Below are 20,156 nucleotides of genomic sequence, written 5' to 3' on the forward strand. Positions count from 1 at the left end.
CCATCGAGAGTTTTAGTTGTGAGTATGTGATGTTTACGATTAGTGATTTTACTCGGAGCGTGACGCTTTCAATTCGACCAGACTTTGTGGGTAAAAGGTTGTTTATCTTCCGGTTTAACTTTGTTTTATTGTCAGGCAATTTACGTGATCGTTCAGTAATTTATAAACTCGACTTTTGCAACCAAGTGGTTTTTTAAATTATTGCAAGTGAAACTAAAACTGAAACTGAAACTGTTGGTGACGTTAACGTAAACTATTATGCAAACAGTATCGTTTTAATTCATAAATTACACTATTTTATGTTAATGTTCTAAATAATCGATGAGGTTATGTTATACAACATTTTTTTTTCATATTGTTAGTGAAATTAAGAGTATTTGTGATATCCACTTTTATATCCCATAATAATCCCATAATAAAATTGAGATGAAATGTATGTGAAACCAATTTATTCCTGACGTGATTGGTTGAAAATATTTATTCTCATTCTGATTGGTTGAAAACGAATATACTATACATAAACGACACATAAATATATCATGAAAATAAATATGAGGCGCGGCTTGCGCGCGCAAATTAAATTCTAGTTCTAGTCCCATAATAAAATTGAGATGAAATGTATGTGAAACCAATTTATTCCTGACGTGATTGGTTGAAAATATTTATTCTCATTCTGATTGGTTGAAAGTGAATATAATATACATAAACGACACATAAATATATCATGACAATAAATATGAGGCGCGCGCAAATTAAATTCTAGTCTTTTTATAATAAAATTAAGATGAAAAATATGTATTGCAAATTATTTGTAACGTGATTGATCAAATATATCATAAGCATGAAAATATATGCAAACTCTATATTCAGGCGCGCTTCTGCGCGCAAGATATATTAGTCAAACTAATGTAACTTCTGATGTAAGAAGTATAATTTTAATTAATTAATTATACTGAAACATTAAATTATTCTAAATAATTTATGAGAAGTTATGGTTATGCTGTAAGAATTTTTTTATTAGAGTAAGTAAAGTTGAAAGTATTTGTGACGCTAACCTAACTTTTGATGCAAAAGGTATAATTTATATTAATGATTCGGGAATCAGATTATAGTCTCTGTGCAATTTTTACAATTACTAGAAAATCAAACGCGCTTCTGTCAAAATATTTACTATCGACAATTTAATTAATCAAAATTTTTACAAATTTTACTCATTAATATTTAACCGTTGCTATGGTAACCATTGTCATAGTAACAGTTGTCATATTAATCGTTGCCATAGTTACCGTTGCTATAGTAACGGTTTCTATGGTAACCGTTGCTATGATAGCTGTTATCATAGTAATCTTAGCTACAGTAACGGTTTCTACGGTAATCTTTGCCAAAGTAGTTACCATAGCAACGAAAAACGACAACAATGAAAACGTCACATCAACTTTTTAATAAAGGATATCGATGGTCTAATTAGCAATTGGTCTAACTCCTTATTTTTTAGAGGGTGATTTTTTAACACTTTGATGTAGCAATAGTTCAATTATAAATTATTTGAATGATCCAAACCAAAATATTATACCTCTATTAAATATTAATGATACTAAATGGTTTTGTAAAGTGATAATAAATTTTCACTAATTGTTTTTTCGTACAAATGGAAGATTCTCTAAAATGGAGTTCGACAATTTGCTAATTAGAACGTCGGTATCAAACTTTAAATTATTTTAGAAATTAACTGGTAATTTTACGTTCCCAAAAGTATCAAATTTAATAAATATTGCAAATAATTAAGAAGTTATGTTGTACAAAATTTTGATCCTCACCTGGATTGGCGCCATCTCGGAACTCCCGTGGCAAGTTACTGTAGTGTAAGAAATACTGTATGTGCGCCATTTCGTGGTGAACTGTTATTAAATCCTTCATGGTGACTTTGGTACACATTTTTATTCTAAAAACATTAAAAATAATTAATTTTATAATTCACATGACTTATAACGTAACTAATTTTACGCAATTTTAAAAGCTAGCTCGAGTTACTATTGAAAAATTTCTAATAGCATAATTCTAAGCGTTACCTGTAGTCCAGACGGTTGCAAAAGTCCCATGCGGAAGGCTGACAAATCAATGGCCGATCACCAGGGTCAACTATGATACTTCCTGCCCAAAATTCTGGAGGCATCGCACTCAGATTGAGTGAAAGGTAGAACTCTTCTCCTACTCGGAACATATCTATTGGAGTGTATCCCTGTAAGAATATTATCATTACTATTATTATTAGCTATGATTTGTAAAAATTTGTTTAAAAAATCGGACCAAAATCAACGACTTCCCTTTAGAAGAAAATTTTCAATTTTCTTAGCGGGAAGTTCAAAAATCATAAAAATTGTCAGATGTCTGGAACTTTTAATATCATGATTAGAATTCTTACCTGAGCTTGCATTTCTTCTGTAACGTCCATATAATATTTTCCGGGATACGGCGTCGTGAAATCAAGGAGGTTCGTCCATGATTGTCCCCATACATTTCCTGTGAATAAATAATACCAAAAAATTAAAAATAGGCATCTCATAATTTTTCAATTTTCTTACACATTCATTTATAATTTTTTATACAATCTGATTTTTCTATTAGCCTTATATAAAAATTAGCGGTATAAAAAATTAGTACCACAGTATTAAGAAGATATCGCGTGACTAATGCAAAAAGGGCGCATAGCTACAGGTTAGTAGGGATCCATGCTAAAAGGGCGCATAAAAAAAATTTTTTTTGCCATTCTTCTTGAAATCGCTCAAAACACAAAGATCTGTAAAAAAAAAAAAAATCGAGTATCCTAAAGCTAAAAGGGTGTAGCTCAAGACATGCGCCCTTTTAGCTTTTAGAAAAGTAGTGCCTAAAGCTAAAAAGGCACATAAAAAAAATTTAAGTTTTTATAAAAAATTTTGATAAATAGCTTCACAAGACATAATATAAAAAAGTTTACTGAATAAAAAAAAAATTTCTTAACAGCCGGTCCCTACACGGAAAGAACAATATAACACTGGGTATCATCCAAGATTATACTCAGTGATATCTGTGGTGAAAAAAAATTTCAGATAGTAGCTAAAAAAATCCAGATTATACTGCGTGATATCTGGATTATTGTAATCTGGATTATACTAACTACTATCTGAAATTTTTTTTTACTCAGTATAATCCGGGATGATATCCAGTGTCATCTTGTTCTTTTCGCGTACGATTGCCGCTTGATATTTCTCTTCTAGACAAAGAAGAATTTTGAAAAAAAACGCTCTGCTACGTAATAGATTTTTTAATTATCTATTTCGCATAGCAGGGTGTTTTTTTCAAAATTGTCATTTGTTTAAAAGAAAAACATAAAACTTCAATAGCATCATAATCATGAATGCAGCAAGGATAGTACCGTTTCTTGCAGTGAGTGCGACGCGAGAAAAAGAGGGGATCAGCTGTTTTTAAGTACTTAAACAATATTGAAAAAATAATCATTTTTAACTACTTTTATACAAGCAATGGATAATAAAATTAATCAAAAACTAATGGGATTGAAATAATTTTCAAATGAAAAATAAATTAATACAATCACGCATATTTTGCAATTTTTTAAAAATATTTTTAATTGTAATTTTAAAAGAGTGTATGTTGAGTTAGAATACGCCTCTTTCGTGTGAATCTACCGTTTTTTTATTTTTTATTTTTAGGCTAAAAATGAGCATTTTAATGAATTATTTAGAAAAAAAATTTATAAGCCCTTTTAGCTTTAGGTCATAAAATTTTCAAATTCCTAAAGCTAAAAGGGCGCATAATTAGAGACATACGCCCTTTTAGCTTTAGGAAATCAATGCTTGATTTTTCGACGAAGAATATGTCAACTAGTCGATTGGTGATAAAAAAAAAATTATGCACGCCTTTAGCTTTGCAAAGCTAAAAGGGAGCATATTTTGCCGTGCGCCCTTTTTGCATTAGTTACGCGATATTTTCGAAAAATTTTATTCATATTTTTTTTGGATTTCTTCATGTAAAGTTTTTTTTTAAATTTACTTGGCAATAATTTATTAGTTGAAAAAACTTGATTATAAATTGGGTACCCAATTTCTAGAATAGTGTGCAAATTTTGATAATAATTAATAATAAATTCAAACTTACCCAGGATATGAGCAGGAAGGGGAGTATGACCACCAATTCTTTCTGGACCATAACGATCGCGGAGCTTCTTCCTGATGTATGCATGAAGTTCCTCGTATAGCGGTCGCACGCTGTTCCAAACTTCATCAATATCTTGTTGGAAGTCCGGGGACTCGTAGGGGAACATCCAGTACTCGGCAGCGTCGGTGAAATCTGGAGTTAATTAAATATTTAATGTTTTCGAAAATTTATTGAGCTATAAAATTATAATTTTCTTTTTTTTTTTTTTGGTTGTTTCATGTGTCTCTTTTTAACTCACTATTTAATCTAGCGACTTCATTATTTAAGAAGATTAATTGAGTGTACAGGTCACGGATTTGCGAGCCGCTGCGACGCCGCCATTCCACCCACACCCACTGTAATTCATCCCAATCTCTGCTTTTCGCCATTATTTTCGATATTTCTGGGAAGAAATATTGTAAATTACTATATTATAAATTAAATTTATGAATAATGAATTATTTTTAATTATTTATCTTTGTTATTTAGTAAGTGAAGTAATAACGGAAAATTTTCATAAATAATTAATTTTATTGGTTAGTTTGTAAAATACTAAAATTAAGTGATTTAAATTCTATTGAAAATTAAAACGAATGGTTAAGTACATTGTTATTCGCTTATTATTAATCATCATTTAAATTAGCGTTTTAAATGCGTAATTGTTGTTACTTATTCTAGATTATGCTTTTTATGGCGTAAGTTTATGTAAATTTGATGACGGAGTGGATGTTATTGATGTGTAATGTTGCAGAAACAATAAACTTAAATCTAACTATGGAAAAAATAATTAATTGATTCAAGGAAAATATTATTATTTTGAAAATTTTACTCTTACTTCGAAGTATTTCTTTTGATAAAAGAAATTCTATAGTAAACAATTTTACCAATTGAATCATCCATTTTACTATTATTATACAATATAATCTATATTTCATTCATGAAAATAAATTTAGGAGATATTTAATAATTTTTTTAACAAATAAATTGGAGTAAAAAAAAATTAGAAAAAAAAATTGGCATAGAGAAATTAAAAAAAATAAAAAATGCAGTTTTTTAAAAATTAGTTTTTGAAACAAATTTGTATTAAAAAAAATTAAAAAATGATTAAGTGACTGCTAACTTTAATGTCATGTTTCATCCAACATTAAAAATTAGTCAAATACTTTTCAGAATGGGTTCAAGTAATATTTTTTTGAGATTTTGAATGAAGAAAATTTTGGTCAAAATTGAATCAAGAATATAAAAAATCCATAAAAGAAAATGAAATTATCATTAGTTTTGGAAAATAATGTTTTTTTGATATTAAATTTGATTCTTACGAAAATTATACTCTTGATCTTTATAAATATAAAATTCCGCGAAGAAAAGAAGTTTTAAGGTTATAAACTCTTCAAAATAATTTTTTTGGATTCAGAATCTTCCTTTTAGAATCAAGTAGTTTTTTATCAGTGTATAAACTTGCCTTATTATTATTTTTTAATTAGTTTCAATAAATTTACTAAAAAATTTTAAGAACATTATAAGTTTTGCTGAACAAAGTTGAGGTTATAATGCCTTCTATAAACAATTTTCAGCGTAACTCCAACCATACTATATTATAATTATTATTAACATCTATTGAAATCGATACTAGTGAAATCAGGAAACATTTGACAATTTTCAGAATTTTTTTACTAAAAAAAAATTCGTAAGAAAAATTCCACATCCTTTATTAAAAACTTGATGAGAAGTTTTCATTGTTGTCGCTTTTCGTTGCTATGGTGACCACTTTAGCAACGATTACCATAGCAACGGTTAAATATTAATGAGTAAAAATATTAATTAATTAATCATGATGTATATGTCCTTGTCTTATTAGTACTTTAAATTCTTAGTGGGAAATAAGGACTCAATTTCTTGTGGACTATTTTTTATTTCATCGCCAACGTTTTGTCAGCAATTCCTGACTTCTTCAGGGATCAAAATTTAAAATTGCTCCACAATTACTCCATAATTAAGGAGGTCCTTTCGCCGCCAATGTAAAATAAAAAATATTAGATTATGAGTAAATTTAATTTTTTTCTAATAGTTAAGGTCCTTATTTATCTAATAGTGAGGTTTAAATTATACCTTACCGGACAAATTTTTGAAAAAATAAAATTTTTAAATGTTAGTATTTGTTCAGAGTCTTACGAGAAAGTCACACGTTTGCAGTATTTCTCAAATTATACTATCAGTCATGGATTAGATGAAGTAAAAAAAAACTAAAAATTAGATTTTCGAAATATTCAGATTTCTTTTTTTGCAATAAAATATATTAGTTACCGATATATTTATTGAGAAATCAATATTTAAAAATCACAAAAAATTCTCAAGTAACCTACAATAAAATGGAGTCAAAAGATTTGGCAACGTTGCGTAGCGCGCGAGCTTCAGACCATTCAATAAATTCAAACTAATTTATTTATTAACACTGGCTGCGTTCAAGTTTGCTAAGTTCTTGCAGATCTTATAGTATATCTTGTAACAACAAGTTAAAGTAACTATATTATTTTTTTAAAAAATCTATAACAAAACAATGCAAGGTATATTTATTTAAGTGTGTCTAAAATTAATTTTTTGGTAGATAAAGTTAGTCCTGCTCAGAACTTAGTAAACCCGAACGCAGCCACTGACTGCAAAAACTTAAACGTGGTTAAGGTTATATTGTGCAAATAAAAATTTAAACAATCGAAGTACAGCGTTGCCAAATCACAGACAGGTTACTAGCAGCTGATTTGAAAGAGTCAAATTAATTTTTGTATTTAACTATTTTTTTTTTTTTTTTTTTCAAAATTTCAACGATTAATGCCTCATATACTATTTATTATTTAATTTTAGGAATTTTTATGGGTTTTTTATTTTAATTTATCGTATATTGACTACTACAATTGTTTTGACTCAACTGGAGCGAAAGGACTTCCTTAATTAATTAAATTGTCGATAATAAACATTTTGACAAAAGCGCATTCGATGTTTTAGTTTCTTAAATCTGAACACAACCAATCGCTAATTATTTGAGGTTATACTCTAGAATTTTTCTACCCCTCAAAAAACAAAGATTTGAATAAAAAACAATGTTATAAATGACTATTATTAGTAAATAAAACAATGACTAATAATAAATTTTATTAAAAAATTTACCTGGATAAAGTCTAAGTCCGCATCTAAACGGATCATTGTGCGCACAAATGGTCGCTGAATTATAGATGGCCAACATGTCGTTTATCAGTCGGTTGTACTGTAACAAAAATTACAAAAATCAGATCATTTAAGAGAAAGTTCTAATCCTAATACAATATTATAAATAAATAATTATAAGATTAATACAAAAATAATAAAGTAACTGAGCCTACGTATAATCTAAAGATCTTGTCACGCTTGAGTGCGTCACGCGTTATAAAACATTCTATTACTACAAGGTATAACCTATAACAAAACTCCACCTTACAACTCCCATCTCCATTATACTATTTCCATTCTTTTTTAAAAAAATACAACTGCTGCGTGTTTTCTCATCAATTGTATAAGTAATTGCTCACTTTTTCTTTACTTTTTAAATCTTTTATCTCCATTATAATAATTTCGAATTCACAGAAAATAAATCCAACTAAAATGTCTCATATTTTTTTCAAACGTTTCTCTTTTATTTTATTTTATTTATTTAACTATTAAATCCTCGGTGAGGTTCTGCATTTTAAAACGCTTACACTATCATGACAATAAATTGCGCAATTGGGTGCTTAATAATACCAGCCGGGTAGTAAATCACTCAGAAGCTCCCCGGTGAGGTAACAATACGGACTTTTGTTCAATAAAAGTTATTTTTAAAAAAATTAATTACGCTAAAACCAAACAAAAGTCCTAATTGAAAGCCCAGTTTTAATTTGTATAAAAACTGAAAATTATTCTGTAACTTTTAATTAAGCATTTAAAATTAATTGAATGAAATCTAGCGGGGAAATGACCTGCTCAAGGTAAAGAGTCACCAGTGTTAGTTGCGGGAAGGGGATTTCTTGCATTTCTTATGACCTAGTTTTGCGGTTACATGGTTTAACCTTGGTTACACCGCGGCGTTCTGTTGCATCGCTGGGAATGTTTTAATATAATAGATAATGGATAACATTTGCTATTGGTGTTTTCGATGTTGATGTTAATGTTGATGTTGGGTGCTTATGTTATTAATGAGTTCTAGGGAAGATTTATGGGTTACTTACCCTGTCTAATTGGTCGAGAGGAAGAGCAGCTGGTCCAACTATTGCCAAATATCTCAGCCGTCTTTGTAAAACAGGATCTCGCTGGTTAGAGACGTCCAGCTTGTTAATCAATTGCCAAGCACGGTTCTGGAATCCTGCATAGTCTCTTTGTGCTTCTAACTGTAATAATAATTATTATTATTATTTTAATACATTTTTTTAAAGCCAATGATATACTTTAATATTTATTTCTGCCTAAAAACTGGGTTTTAACTAATACTTTTAGATTTTCAGGTAATTGGCTCTTCCCAATCTAACAGAAACAATTTTTTATTTTTTCGTAATATTAATAGCTTGTATTTTCCTCCAGGCATATACAATTTAGCCACAATTCGTATATAAATCTGTCATTAAAGATAAATTTGACTGAAAAAATAATTCTGACGGCCCAGACCAGGATTCGAACCTGGATTTTTTGGTTACGCGTCAAAGGCTCTACCTGTTAAGCTATCCTATATGAAAAAATAAAAAATTTTTAAAGTTCTTTGTATTAGACTGGGGAGAGCCAATTACCTGAAAATGTAATGTTTCATTGGTTTTTTTTTATTATTTTATTTTCCAATGTTATAGTACTTTTTATTTATTAAAGTAGACTCAATGCAATGTCATTAGATAACTTTATTTAAATTGAAATTTTATTTTTTTAATTACGGATATTGGAAAAACGCTTTAATTATGAAGACAACCAATTACAAATATAGTGTTTAAGTTTTTTTAAGTTTATTATTACTTATATATGTATAATGTAAAATGACTTAATAAACAAACAATTTTTTCGAACCGAACCGAAAATAAAATTATTATTATTATTAATTTTTTTTTGATTTAATAAAGTCAAATAAAATTTTCGTGATAAACTTAAAAGTCGAAGACACCTTCAATTAATTTTTAACTTCCCGCTAAGAAAATTGAAGATTTTCAAAAATCGGGAAGTTATTAGTTTCACCCCGTTTTGCGAAAATCGAGTTTTCATCAGATTTCGACATTTTAAGGTCACAGGAAGCTACCCTGACTATTCCCGCGATGGTGTCCGTGCGGCTGTATGTATGTATGTATGTGTGTGTGTGTGTGTGTGAATGTGTGAATGTATGTATGTATGTAAACCTCTCATAATTTTTGAACGGCTCGACCGATCGGATCGAAATAGGTGACGATCCAAAGAGTATCATTGCCATTAAATTTCGTGAAAATTGAATCGATTCGGTTCGCTAGATTTTGAGAAATCTCCAAATTAAAATTTTCAAAAAATCGTTTTTTTGGAATAACTTCTAAACGGCTCGACCGATCAATTCCAAAAACTAATCTGCTCTTAAATTTGAAAAACGAGGTCGATTTCCACCAGTCCCGTCAAAATTGGTTGATCCGTTCGAGAGTTATCGAAAACGAAAAATTTCGAAAAAAGTGTTTTATTCACATAACTTTGACATTTTTTTTTGGATCGTATTTGATGAAATAAAATAATTATTAGAATCTAAAAACCACGTCGATCGCCATTAAGAACGTGAAAATCGGTGGATTGGTTCGTGAGTTTAAAAAATACTGTTTTATTAAACTTCTATCAGACTTTTGAGCTCAAAAGCTTAGAACAGCTAACTTTTTGAGCTCGAAGAGCTCAAAATAACATATAAATTCTATTTTTGAGCTCGAAGAGCTCAAAAACTCCATTAGTGCAATTTTAAGCGCTTAGATATAGAATTAGCGGGAAGTTGCAGGGATGGGGCCTTTAGGGTCAACCGTTTTCCCAATATTTTTTCTATGATTTCACTAAAGTAATCATTAAGTAGTATTTTTTTTTTTAATATCAGTGTCTCACGCGATACCCTTCAAGTAATTTTCTCAAGTGATATGACCAGCAGGTTTTTATTTAGAAACTAATGATACCAATAAATATAACAGATTATCGCTATCGCATTTTTAAACATGAGAAACTTTCATTTTTTTAAACATTCAATTGATTCTGAAATTTTTTCTCTATGCAGGTAATTTGAATTGTTAATTTTTCATTAAAATCACTGTCCTAATTTTGAGACAAAAAAATAAAATCCTCGACAAATAATCTCCTTCTTATATTTAGAAATTCGTGAAATGAATCTATATTATTACAAAAATAAGCGAAATTTTGTGGCCAGTGTATTTATATGATAAAATGGGTTTTTATCATTAAATTTGGTATCGTTGGAAAGTTCTTAACCTAAAGTTGTGCCTTTTTCAATGTTTCATATGCTTTTCTAAAATAGTTTATTTATTATGATAAGTTTTCGAAGTAATTATAAGTAGATTCAAATTTAACGATAAACAAAATTTGTTTATTTATTTATTTTGTTTTGTACACGTCAATGTGGTTGTATGTCAAAAATTAATTTATATAATTAAGAGACTAAAAAAAATTTAGTAACGAGTATATCGTTATCGTAAATTGGGTTTGTTATTTTTTAGCGATAGTTATTTATGATTTAAATAATTTAGAAAGAAAGAAAAATTTTGTGACCAGCATATTATTATTTTTAAATAAATTTTTATAGTTTAATTTGGTATCATCAGAAAGGTCTTGATAAAAATTAATGCCTTTTGGTTTTATATATTTTTTAGTAGTCAAATTTTTATCAAGTTTTTGAAGGACTTTTTACTAATTTTTTGGTCACATATTTGTACATTAAATTATTTGTAATTGATCCTGTGATAGCACTATTTTTTTTTAAATTTATTTAAAAAGTTCTCCAACTACACGGAAAAAAGAAAACTTGAAAAATTACATTATAAATAGTTATAAGTGTCCCGTCGTATTAAAAACTATAAAAATTACAGTTCAAAATGACATTTTTCTAAATTCAAACTTTGAATGTTAATTTTCACACTGATAGAAGGATTTGTTTATAGTTAAAAATATTTGTTAATATTTAACAAATCATTTATTAGAGACCACTTTTTAGTCCTTAACAAATATTTCTTAGTATTTAAAAAGATTTATTAATATTTAATAAATGAATATCTGATTTATTAAATACAAACAAATCATTTTAAATACTAAGAAATATTTGTTTGATACTAAAAAATGGTCTCTAATAAATGATTTGTTAACTATTAACAAATATTTTTTCAATACAAATAAATCCTTCTATCAGTGCAGAGCTTTCAATGTAATATTTTCATTTTACAATGTAATTCTTACAAAATCTGTAGTATAGTGACTGCATAACTAAGTTGAAAATTACAAATACTTTTGCATTTCTATGAAAAAAAATATCTATGATAATGTAATACTGACGATGCACGAGAAAGGGCGTGTGTAAAACGACAATACGCTAATGTGGCTGTTGATACCATACGGGAAATGTTCCCAGGTGGTATTGTTTTGTCGGCTAAGCCCATTGCGATTAAAGTATTGAGTAAGAGTCTCTCTTGACAGCAACTTACTACTTGCCACTTACATACTCTCCGGTTAACATGTTTTTCATTCGCTTTCGGTAATCTAATGGCTACCCATCACGTCCGTCGCGTGTCATTTATTCTTTAATTATTTTAATTACGACTATTATTTTACATAATTTCATTTCATTTTTTATGTTAAAGATATTTTTGTTATATTTTTCTATTAATTCTTCTATTTTGTAATGACTCTACATTTCATATTAATTATTTAATTAAAAATTTTTTTTTGAATAATAATAATAAGAGCAATAAAATTTGAAAGATGCGGTGATCTTGAAAGTGATTTATCGCAGCAAAGGACGTGATTTATAATAGTAGTTTGATTATTTATATATTTACATAAATAAAAATAAATGTAAATAATAAAATGTACTCACAGCTTGTAGCTGAGTGTATTCATTAACATTGGTCTCATAATTCCACTGAGCGGCAACATTATTGCTGCACCTTTCAGCGCCTTGAAAATCCAATCGCGCAAGGACGTTCTGGTAATCCAAATCATTTATCCTGACACCTCGATCACGTTGATAGGGATCTATCGAAGCGCGATCTCGTTGATTGTACGAGTCGGGTCCTCGCTCGTCCCTCAGGGGTGGAAGGTCCAATTGACAAGATACCAGCGATAAAAACAGTAGCTGGGCTATCAGGCATCTAGGTATCTGGAATATTATTCGTGTGTCATCAACCTTGTAACCTTTAGTGCCTAAATTAATTATTTCTACCCTTTTTATGTCTAATCGGTTAAGTTAATCGTTATTGCTATTGATTTTTTCATCACTTTTTTTTTTAAACGTCAAAATAAAATAAGTGTGGTTTTAAAAATAATTTCTACAATTTTTAGATAAATATTTTTTGGAAATTATTAAAATTGATTTTTTAAAAATAAAAATTGATCAAAATTACTTTTTAATTGAGTAATCACTTATTTTAATCATAAAAATTAGAATTACAAGATTTTTTAGTTGTAAAAATAGTTTTATAAATTTATAATTCTTTTTTTAACAAAATTGTAAATATAATACGTATAATTGAAAACATTGTTTTAAACATTTTATTAAAAACTCGAGAAATATTCCTGATGAAAATAAAATTATCTAATAATAATTTTATTCATATTTTTAATATAAATAAAAAAAAATTAAGCCTTTTTGGTGTAGAGTAGAGTAATAAAGGTTATTATGTAATTTTTATTAACTTTACTCGATATATGTTTTGTATTTTAGAGAAATAATTGAATTAATTTCAAGATAATGCTCTCATTATTGATATTAAGTATTAAAAATGTCCAAAGTGTTTAATTTTATTAAAACAATCCCTAATTGTAAATTACTTTTTTATAAAGTTTTACTATATTTTTATGATAAAAGTTATCAGATTTGTTTATATTTTTTTTTTTTAATTTAATTACATAATTTTTGGTATAAAGATTTATCAATTAAATTGAGTATTATTTATTTTACCACACGTATTCCATCGCCGGACTTTAAGATTCAAATAATTTCGTAAAATTTTAATAATAAACTTGATAATAGTAATTTAAAAAATAATTTATAACAATATTAGTAACTTGATAAATTTTTCTAGATTAATTTCAAAAGCTAAGTCTTATCTTCTATTGGTTCTTTACTTAAAAAAATTCCAGTACAATAAGTAGTAATAAAATTTTTTTCCAAAATTTTTGTATGAAAAAGATTGAAAAAATTGTTCTTTATTTTTACACTAAATTTCTCCCTGATAAAATTTTTGAATATATGAATAAAAAATTTAAACAATTTTGACAGAAATTAAAAATAGTTTACTAAAAATTGAATTTTTTTTTTTTTTAATTTCCAATTTTTTATCATTTAAAATTTTATTTCCTCCAATATATTTCCCACAATTCCTGAAATTAAATTTCTTTTAATTAATAAATTTACAATCAATCATTCACACACAAACTGCACTAATTGTCTCAACACATATCAACAAAAAACTTACACATCTCCAAGAACTGAGAACAATAATAAAAAGCCGACGATGCAGGATCTCCATCCTGGCAAATTAAAAATAAAATTACACTGAACCCTACGAAACTACCAAGCCGGCCAGAAAATCAATAATTATTGTTATTATTATCTACTATTTATAAAAATAAAAATGTATAAAGTGCTCGTAAGTAGTGACCCGACACTTGTTGGCTCGTTAACGTTACTAAAAGTGACATGGGCCCGTCCATATACATTTATCTCTGCGTAAGAGTAGTTCGAGTAATACACAAGAGGTCATCAGTTTTCTCCGAGTGGGGATGCCATAAACCCATAAGTATAAGACTCTATTATGTTTTACGTATTACGTTATGTATCGTAGCGACGTGCTAGCACAGGTATGACTATTACAACCATTAGCTCATACTCATACTCATACTCATACTCTCGCTAGTTTCTGTAAAAAGGAAGAGTAAAAAATAAAATACGATAATAGGGAGCCGTTTCCAAGAGTATTTGGGTCGAAAAAAGAAGAAATAACAATAATAATACTAATAATCATTGTAACTAATCGAATGTCCCATTTAAAAACACAACAATTACAAAATTTTTTTTTTCGGTATCGTTGCATTTTTTAGTACTTCAAGTATACAATCCGATGTTTTTTATCATAAATATAAATACATCGTATTCCTAATTTTGTTATTTATTAAAAAATTTTAATGTCTAATTCCTTATTTTTTAGAGGGTGATTTTTTAATATTTTGATGTAGTAATAGTCCAATTATAAATTATTTAAATGATCTAAACCAAAACATTATACCTCTATTAGATATTATTTTACTAATAAATAACGTATTGTTATAAATTTAATTTTTTTTGGCTAATTTTTCAAATTTTAACAGATGTTTATTTAATTATTTATTTATTTATTTATTAATCAACATACGCCTATCGGCAATATACATCAATAGAAAGTATTAAAATTAAATAACATTAATTTAAGAGAGAAATTAATTAAAATTTAATTAATAAAAAAAAGAAAAAACGAGAAAAAAAATATTTAAAATACTAATTTTCCAGTTTTATTTCCTTTTTTTTCTTCCTTTTCTCAAAATAAAAATACATTAAAATATTATTGTTTTTAATTTTTCTTTTATATTGACGGTCTAATTAGCTATTGGTCTAACTCCTTATTTTTTAGAGGGTAATTTTTTAACAATTTGATACAGCAATGATCCAATTATAAATTATTTAAATGATCCAAACCAAAATATTATACCTCTATTAGATATTAATGATATAAAATAGTTTTTTAGAGTGATATAAAATTTTGAATCAATTTTTTTTCGTACAAATGGAAGATTCTCTAAAATGGAGAGACAATTTGCTAATTAGAACCTCGATATGTAATATGATCTTGTAAAAGGACGTTAAATTTATTCACTGTTATTGGCTATTGCTGTTGAGTCTTTATTAAAGAAATAAATTAATAAATGAATAATTATTTAAAGTGATAATAAATTTTAAACTAATTGTTTTTTCGTATAAATAAAAGATTCTCTAAAATGAAAGACAGTTTGCTAATTTGAACGTCGACATTAGGCTGTGTATGAGAATAAAAAAATTATTTTTTTATTTTTATTTTTAATTTTTTTATTTGTTTTTTAGAAATTTTTACATTAATTAATATATCTTATTAACTAAAAATCTGTTTAGTAGTTAATTGAACTAAAAATCAATGTCAGATAAGCTCCTTAGAAGAGTAAAATAAAAAAATAATTTTTATTTTTGACTGATATGGTCACATATGACCTTATATGTTTTAATCTAAAGAATTTTTTCATATATGGACATATAAAAAAATTATATATGCACATATTAGGTCATATAAATATATCAGGAACTTTAGATTTTTAATCTTTAAAATAATTTTTATATGTTTTTTTTAAATAATATTTTGGGGAGTAGGTTAGCGCTAGTACGTGTTAATGTGAGTAGAGATTATAATTATAAAACAAGGAAACTTGCACAACAATAATAATGAAAAAACTTATTTTTCCCACGTGTTAAAGTTGTATCATACATATTACGCGTTTTTCTTAAGTTGGCCTTTAAATTTAAATAAAATTTGTTGACAGGGAGAGACGATGTTTAAAGCTAAATTTAAACAAAGGAATTAGAGTTATGGATAATTGAGGAGAGTCCTTAGCATGGTCAATCAATAGTGATGTTTATTTATTCGCCAATTAAATCAGATTTAATATCTTGGAGCGTGAGAAAGAGATTTGTCCTCGTGGCGGTATTTATAATTAATTAGATTGTTGGTTGTTATTATTTAAATTTATATAGAATATAATATTGTGCTATGCATGTATAGTGGTTTATTATTCATTTCTGGAGTAAGTTGATGAGATAACATGCTGAGATTAGCATACGAATTGGCAGATGTGATTATTGAAGAGGCTCAATTTACGAATTTGAAATGGAAGGGAGAAAATTGGAAATTTATTACTTTAAGGGGAGAAATACGTGTAGAAGGCCGTTTTGATGCTGATTTTCATTAATTTTTTTAAGGTATAAAAAATTAATATTATTTATTGAAACTATAAGGTTATTTTATAAATATATTTATGAGTATTTTTTCGTATTAAACAACATAACTTAACAAATAGCGGAGATATCAGCTGATACACATCGTAAGTTGTCATCCGACTTAGCATTTGGTGTGCAATATGGAAGCCACAATTTTTATCTGAAATCAATGGCACAGAAAAATTACTTTTTTATATGTGTATCTTCTATATGAACCTCAACTCCAAAAAAAAGTGAAAATTTGCATTTTTTAGAGGGCTGTGATATTAAGTCGTGATTTTTTACCATTTTTTCATACATTGTTTATTAAAAAAAAAATAGTTTAAATAAAAATATCGCTTATGATGGAGGTTCATATCCAGCGTAATTGTATAAAGAAAAGTAATTTTTCTGTTCCATTGATTTCAGATATAAATTGTGGCTTCCACAGTGTACACCAACTGCTAAGTCGGAAGACAACCTACGATGTGTATCAGCTGATATCTCCGCTACTTTTTAAGTTATACTGTCGTAAAATATGGAAAAATATAAATATATTTGCACAGAAAGAAAAATTTTTTGACTGGAGAACAAAATTTTTGGCTCAACAAAATTTTCGGGTGCCTGAAAGAAGACCGAAGTTGTATTGGCCGAAGTAAAAATTTTTCGCGAAATTCTATTCTTGGTGTAAGTAAGTTTTTCTTAATTCAAATTATCATAAATACTTGATACAAAAATTTTTATATTTGATCAAGATTTTTAGATACTTTAGGGAAGCAGCGCCACCTACTTCAGCTGAGAAAAAAATTTTCTCACCCTGAGAAAATTTTTTTCTTGAATATTTGATACCCATTTTATATTATTTTAGCGTGCAATTATACATATTGAATGAAAAAAAATGATGAAATATTTTTGATCTTCCCATTTGACATGTTAATCAATAAAAATATTAATGAAAATTTACATTTATCTTTATATTTAATTTTTTGGAGCAAGAGAGAAATTTTCTCAAGACAAGAAAATTTACTTCTATCAAGAACTAAATTTTTTGGAGCTCGAGGCTGAATTTTCTCAAAACAAGATTTTCTTGACTTAAATAAATTTTCTTGGATCAAGATACATATTTTTTAAAGCAAGAGAATTAATTTTGCTGGAATAAGCGAAATTTCTTCTCAAAAAAAAATTTTTTTTTCTCAAGAAAATAATTAGGAAGAAAAATATTTTCTTGGCTCAAGTGAACTTGTTTTTTGTGTATAAAATAACCTGATAGTTTCAATAAATAGCATTAATTTTCATACCTTAAAAAAATTAATAAAAAATCAGCATGAAAACCTCTTTCTACACTTATTTCCCCCCTCAAAATTGTATGAAGCTTTGTTTTTAATTTATACTTATTTTTGCAGCAACCTTTATTTTATTTTCAAGAATTGAGATTTTTTTTTCCTTTTTAAGATAAAATATATACATAATTACATCCGGTTTATTTTGGAATATGCATTGAGATTACATAAAATTGTTATATCATTTATATCATTAACGATATTATCATTATTATTATTATTATTACTATTATTATTTTTATTTGGGTGGAGTAATTTATTTATAAATAAAAGTTCTTATTACGACCACAAGTATGTAATCTAAACATTTTTTAATGCTAATTAACCAGTCAGTTTTCCTGACTGGACTCTTCACTATAAACATTTACATTCACATTCATATTCATACTCACATATCTATATAGAAAGACATAAATGCAACTCTATTTAATTTAATAACATAATACACTATCCGTATGATTCATATCCCTGTCAAATGGTCAAGGGTATTTAATAAAATAATTATAAAAATGATTTTATTTTATTTTCAGTAAACATATTTTTCGTGATATCAAGATAAAAATAACCATTAAAGATTCAAATCACCTACAGAAAAGCTACGGCGTGTAAAATTGAAGGATATTCATTAATAAATTTTTAATACAATGTGATTATTATTATGAATAGAAATGAATCAAATACTATGAATCGTTAATATTTAAATAAAAATAATTTGTCATTCACGGCAATTTTTTTTTGCTCAATGTCTTCGAGTCATCAAGTTGAGGGAGGCGCCGATGTATCACTTCCTGCAGATCACATACTCATTAAACATGCGTAATCTTAAAAATTTTTTTTCTTCTCAATTTAACAAAAAATCTCATTTAATATTTAATGAGACTTTGTAAGAATTTAATTTCAACAGTAAGCATCGTTCTCGACACAACATATCGCGAATTTTCCTCTCGACGTACTTGAACTCAAGCAGTATACAACACAATATATTTATGAGGCCAAAGCTACCCGTGGGACCGACATTATTATTTTTTTTTTATCTCTAAACACATTTTAGTATTGTTTATATTACTTTCAACAGAACCTCGGTATCATCTTTTACTTTGTTCCCCTCTCAAAACTACTGTTTATTGCACTGAGTCTGAAAATTTTTTATTTTTCCAATAGTCTTATAAACATCTAAAATATTATTATTTTTTTTTCATTCCAAAAAAAGACAAAAATATTTTTAATAATTATTCAAAATTTTTTTTCAACGCTAAATTTTATTTTTTTATTTTTCTGTCTTATCTTATTTATTTGTCTCATTAAAAATTTTTAATAAAAAAATTTTTATTTTATTTAAAATATTTTTAAATTAATTTCTTTACTAAATTAATTTTTTTATTCAATTAATTTTTTTATTAAGTTAAATTAACAAGTATCTTATTGTGATAAATTAGGACACTTTTTAATGACAGTCCAAAAATAAATAAAAAATTGGATGCCTAATTTAAAAGGACACGCGTGTGAAGTTAAGTACATTCGTGTGTTCATGATGCGGTTACGTATGCTAAAGTAGTAAGCTATTAATCCATACCACACAACCCAAAACAATAATAATATTAGAAGCACTGTGTATACATGCATCATATTCTTACAGGTAACTCCTGAAGGTCGTTTTTATAGCAGACTCATATCGTGTAATAAAACTGACCTCAACTTATATTAATCGATCTATTGGTTTCGTTTTTTTTTTTTTTATTGTTCTACCAAATCATCGTGAGACAAATTTTTTCATATTTTTTTTTTTAAAGAAAAAAAATGAAAATTAGAGAAAAATAATATTTACTACAGAACTATAAAACAAAGGTTTAAAAGAATTAATTAAAGAAAATTTTTTAACGGGAAGTAAAGAAAGGGCACACCTGTAAATTCAGACAATTTTAGTCCTAAAATAGCGCAGTGACATTTAAATTTAAAAGATTGATATTTAAAAAATTTAAAAGAAACTTTTTTAGATGGCTTAAGTAAAAAATTACGCGATGATATCAGATTTTTATGAAGAAAAATTTGCATAATTGTAAAAAAACTTGACAACATATGCATCAGTTAATTGATACAATTATTACTCACATGGAAATACGTGTCTAAGAAATATTTCGACTCAGAAAAATCTAATTCTCAGTAAGAAAATGACAAAAACTGTCAACAAAGCGTGCTCGGTCTATTGAACACTAAATGGTGCCGAGGAGCATTTCTTCTAATGACAATCACTTCTTGTACTTCTTTAAAATAAAAAGTAACAAATGACGAATTATTACATGCATGGGTGAGTTTGTTCGTCGACCTGTGACAAACGTCTTGCTGTTCTTGACTTATTTTCCGTTTTTTACTTTTTGGTAAAACCC

At 27.1% G+C, this 20,156-nt stretch overlaps 1 protein-coding gene across 1 annotated transcript in view; it reads right to left on the reverse strand.

The window, feature by feature from the left end:
* LOC123265901 (angiotensin-converting enzyme) overlaps positions 1-14,206 on the reverse strand; it is a 57,996-nt gene extending 43,790 nt beyond the window's left edge. The window contains exons 1-9 of the mRNA XM_044729868.1: positions 13,872-14,206; positions 12,272-12,553; positions 8,427-8,585; positions 7,354-7,450; positions 4,451-4,594; positions 4,153-4,344; positions 2,423-2,520; positions 2,070-2,239; positions 1,818-1,942 (exon numbers count right to left, since the gene is read on the reverse strand). Of these exons, the coding sequence (XP_044585803.1) occupies positions 1,818-1,942; positions 2,070-2,239; positions 2,423-2,520; positions 4,153-4,344; positions 4,451-4,594; positions 7,354-7,450; positions 8,427-8,585; positions 12,272-12,553; positions 13,872-13,925 (1,321 nt within the window). The 5' untranslated portion in view covers positions 13,926-14,206. The remainder of the gene's footprint in view (positions 1-1,817; positions 1,943-2,069; positions 2,240-2,422; positions 2,521-4,152; positions 4,345-4,450; positions 4,595-7,353; positions 7,451-8,426; positions 8,586-12,271; positions 12,554-13,871) is intronic.
* Positions 14,207-20,156: the final 5,950 nt, after the last annotated feature.

Source organism: Cotesia glomerata, linkage group LG5 (assembly GCF_020080835.1).
Source record: "Cotesia glomerata isolate CgM1 linkage group LG5, MPM_Cglom_v2.3, whole genome shotgun sequence".
NCBI classification, from domain to species: domain Eukaryota; kingdom Metazoa; phylum Arthropoda; class Insecta; order Hymenoptera; family Braconidae; genus Cotesia; species Cotesia glomerata.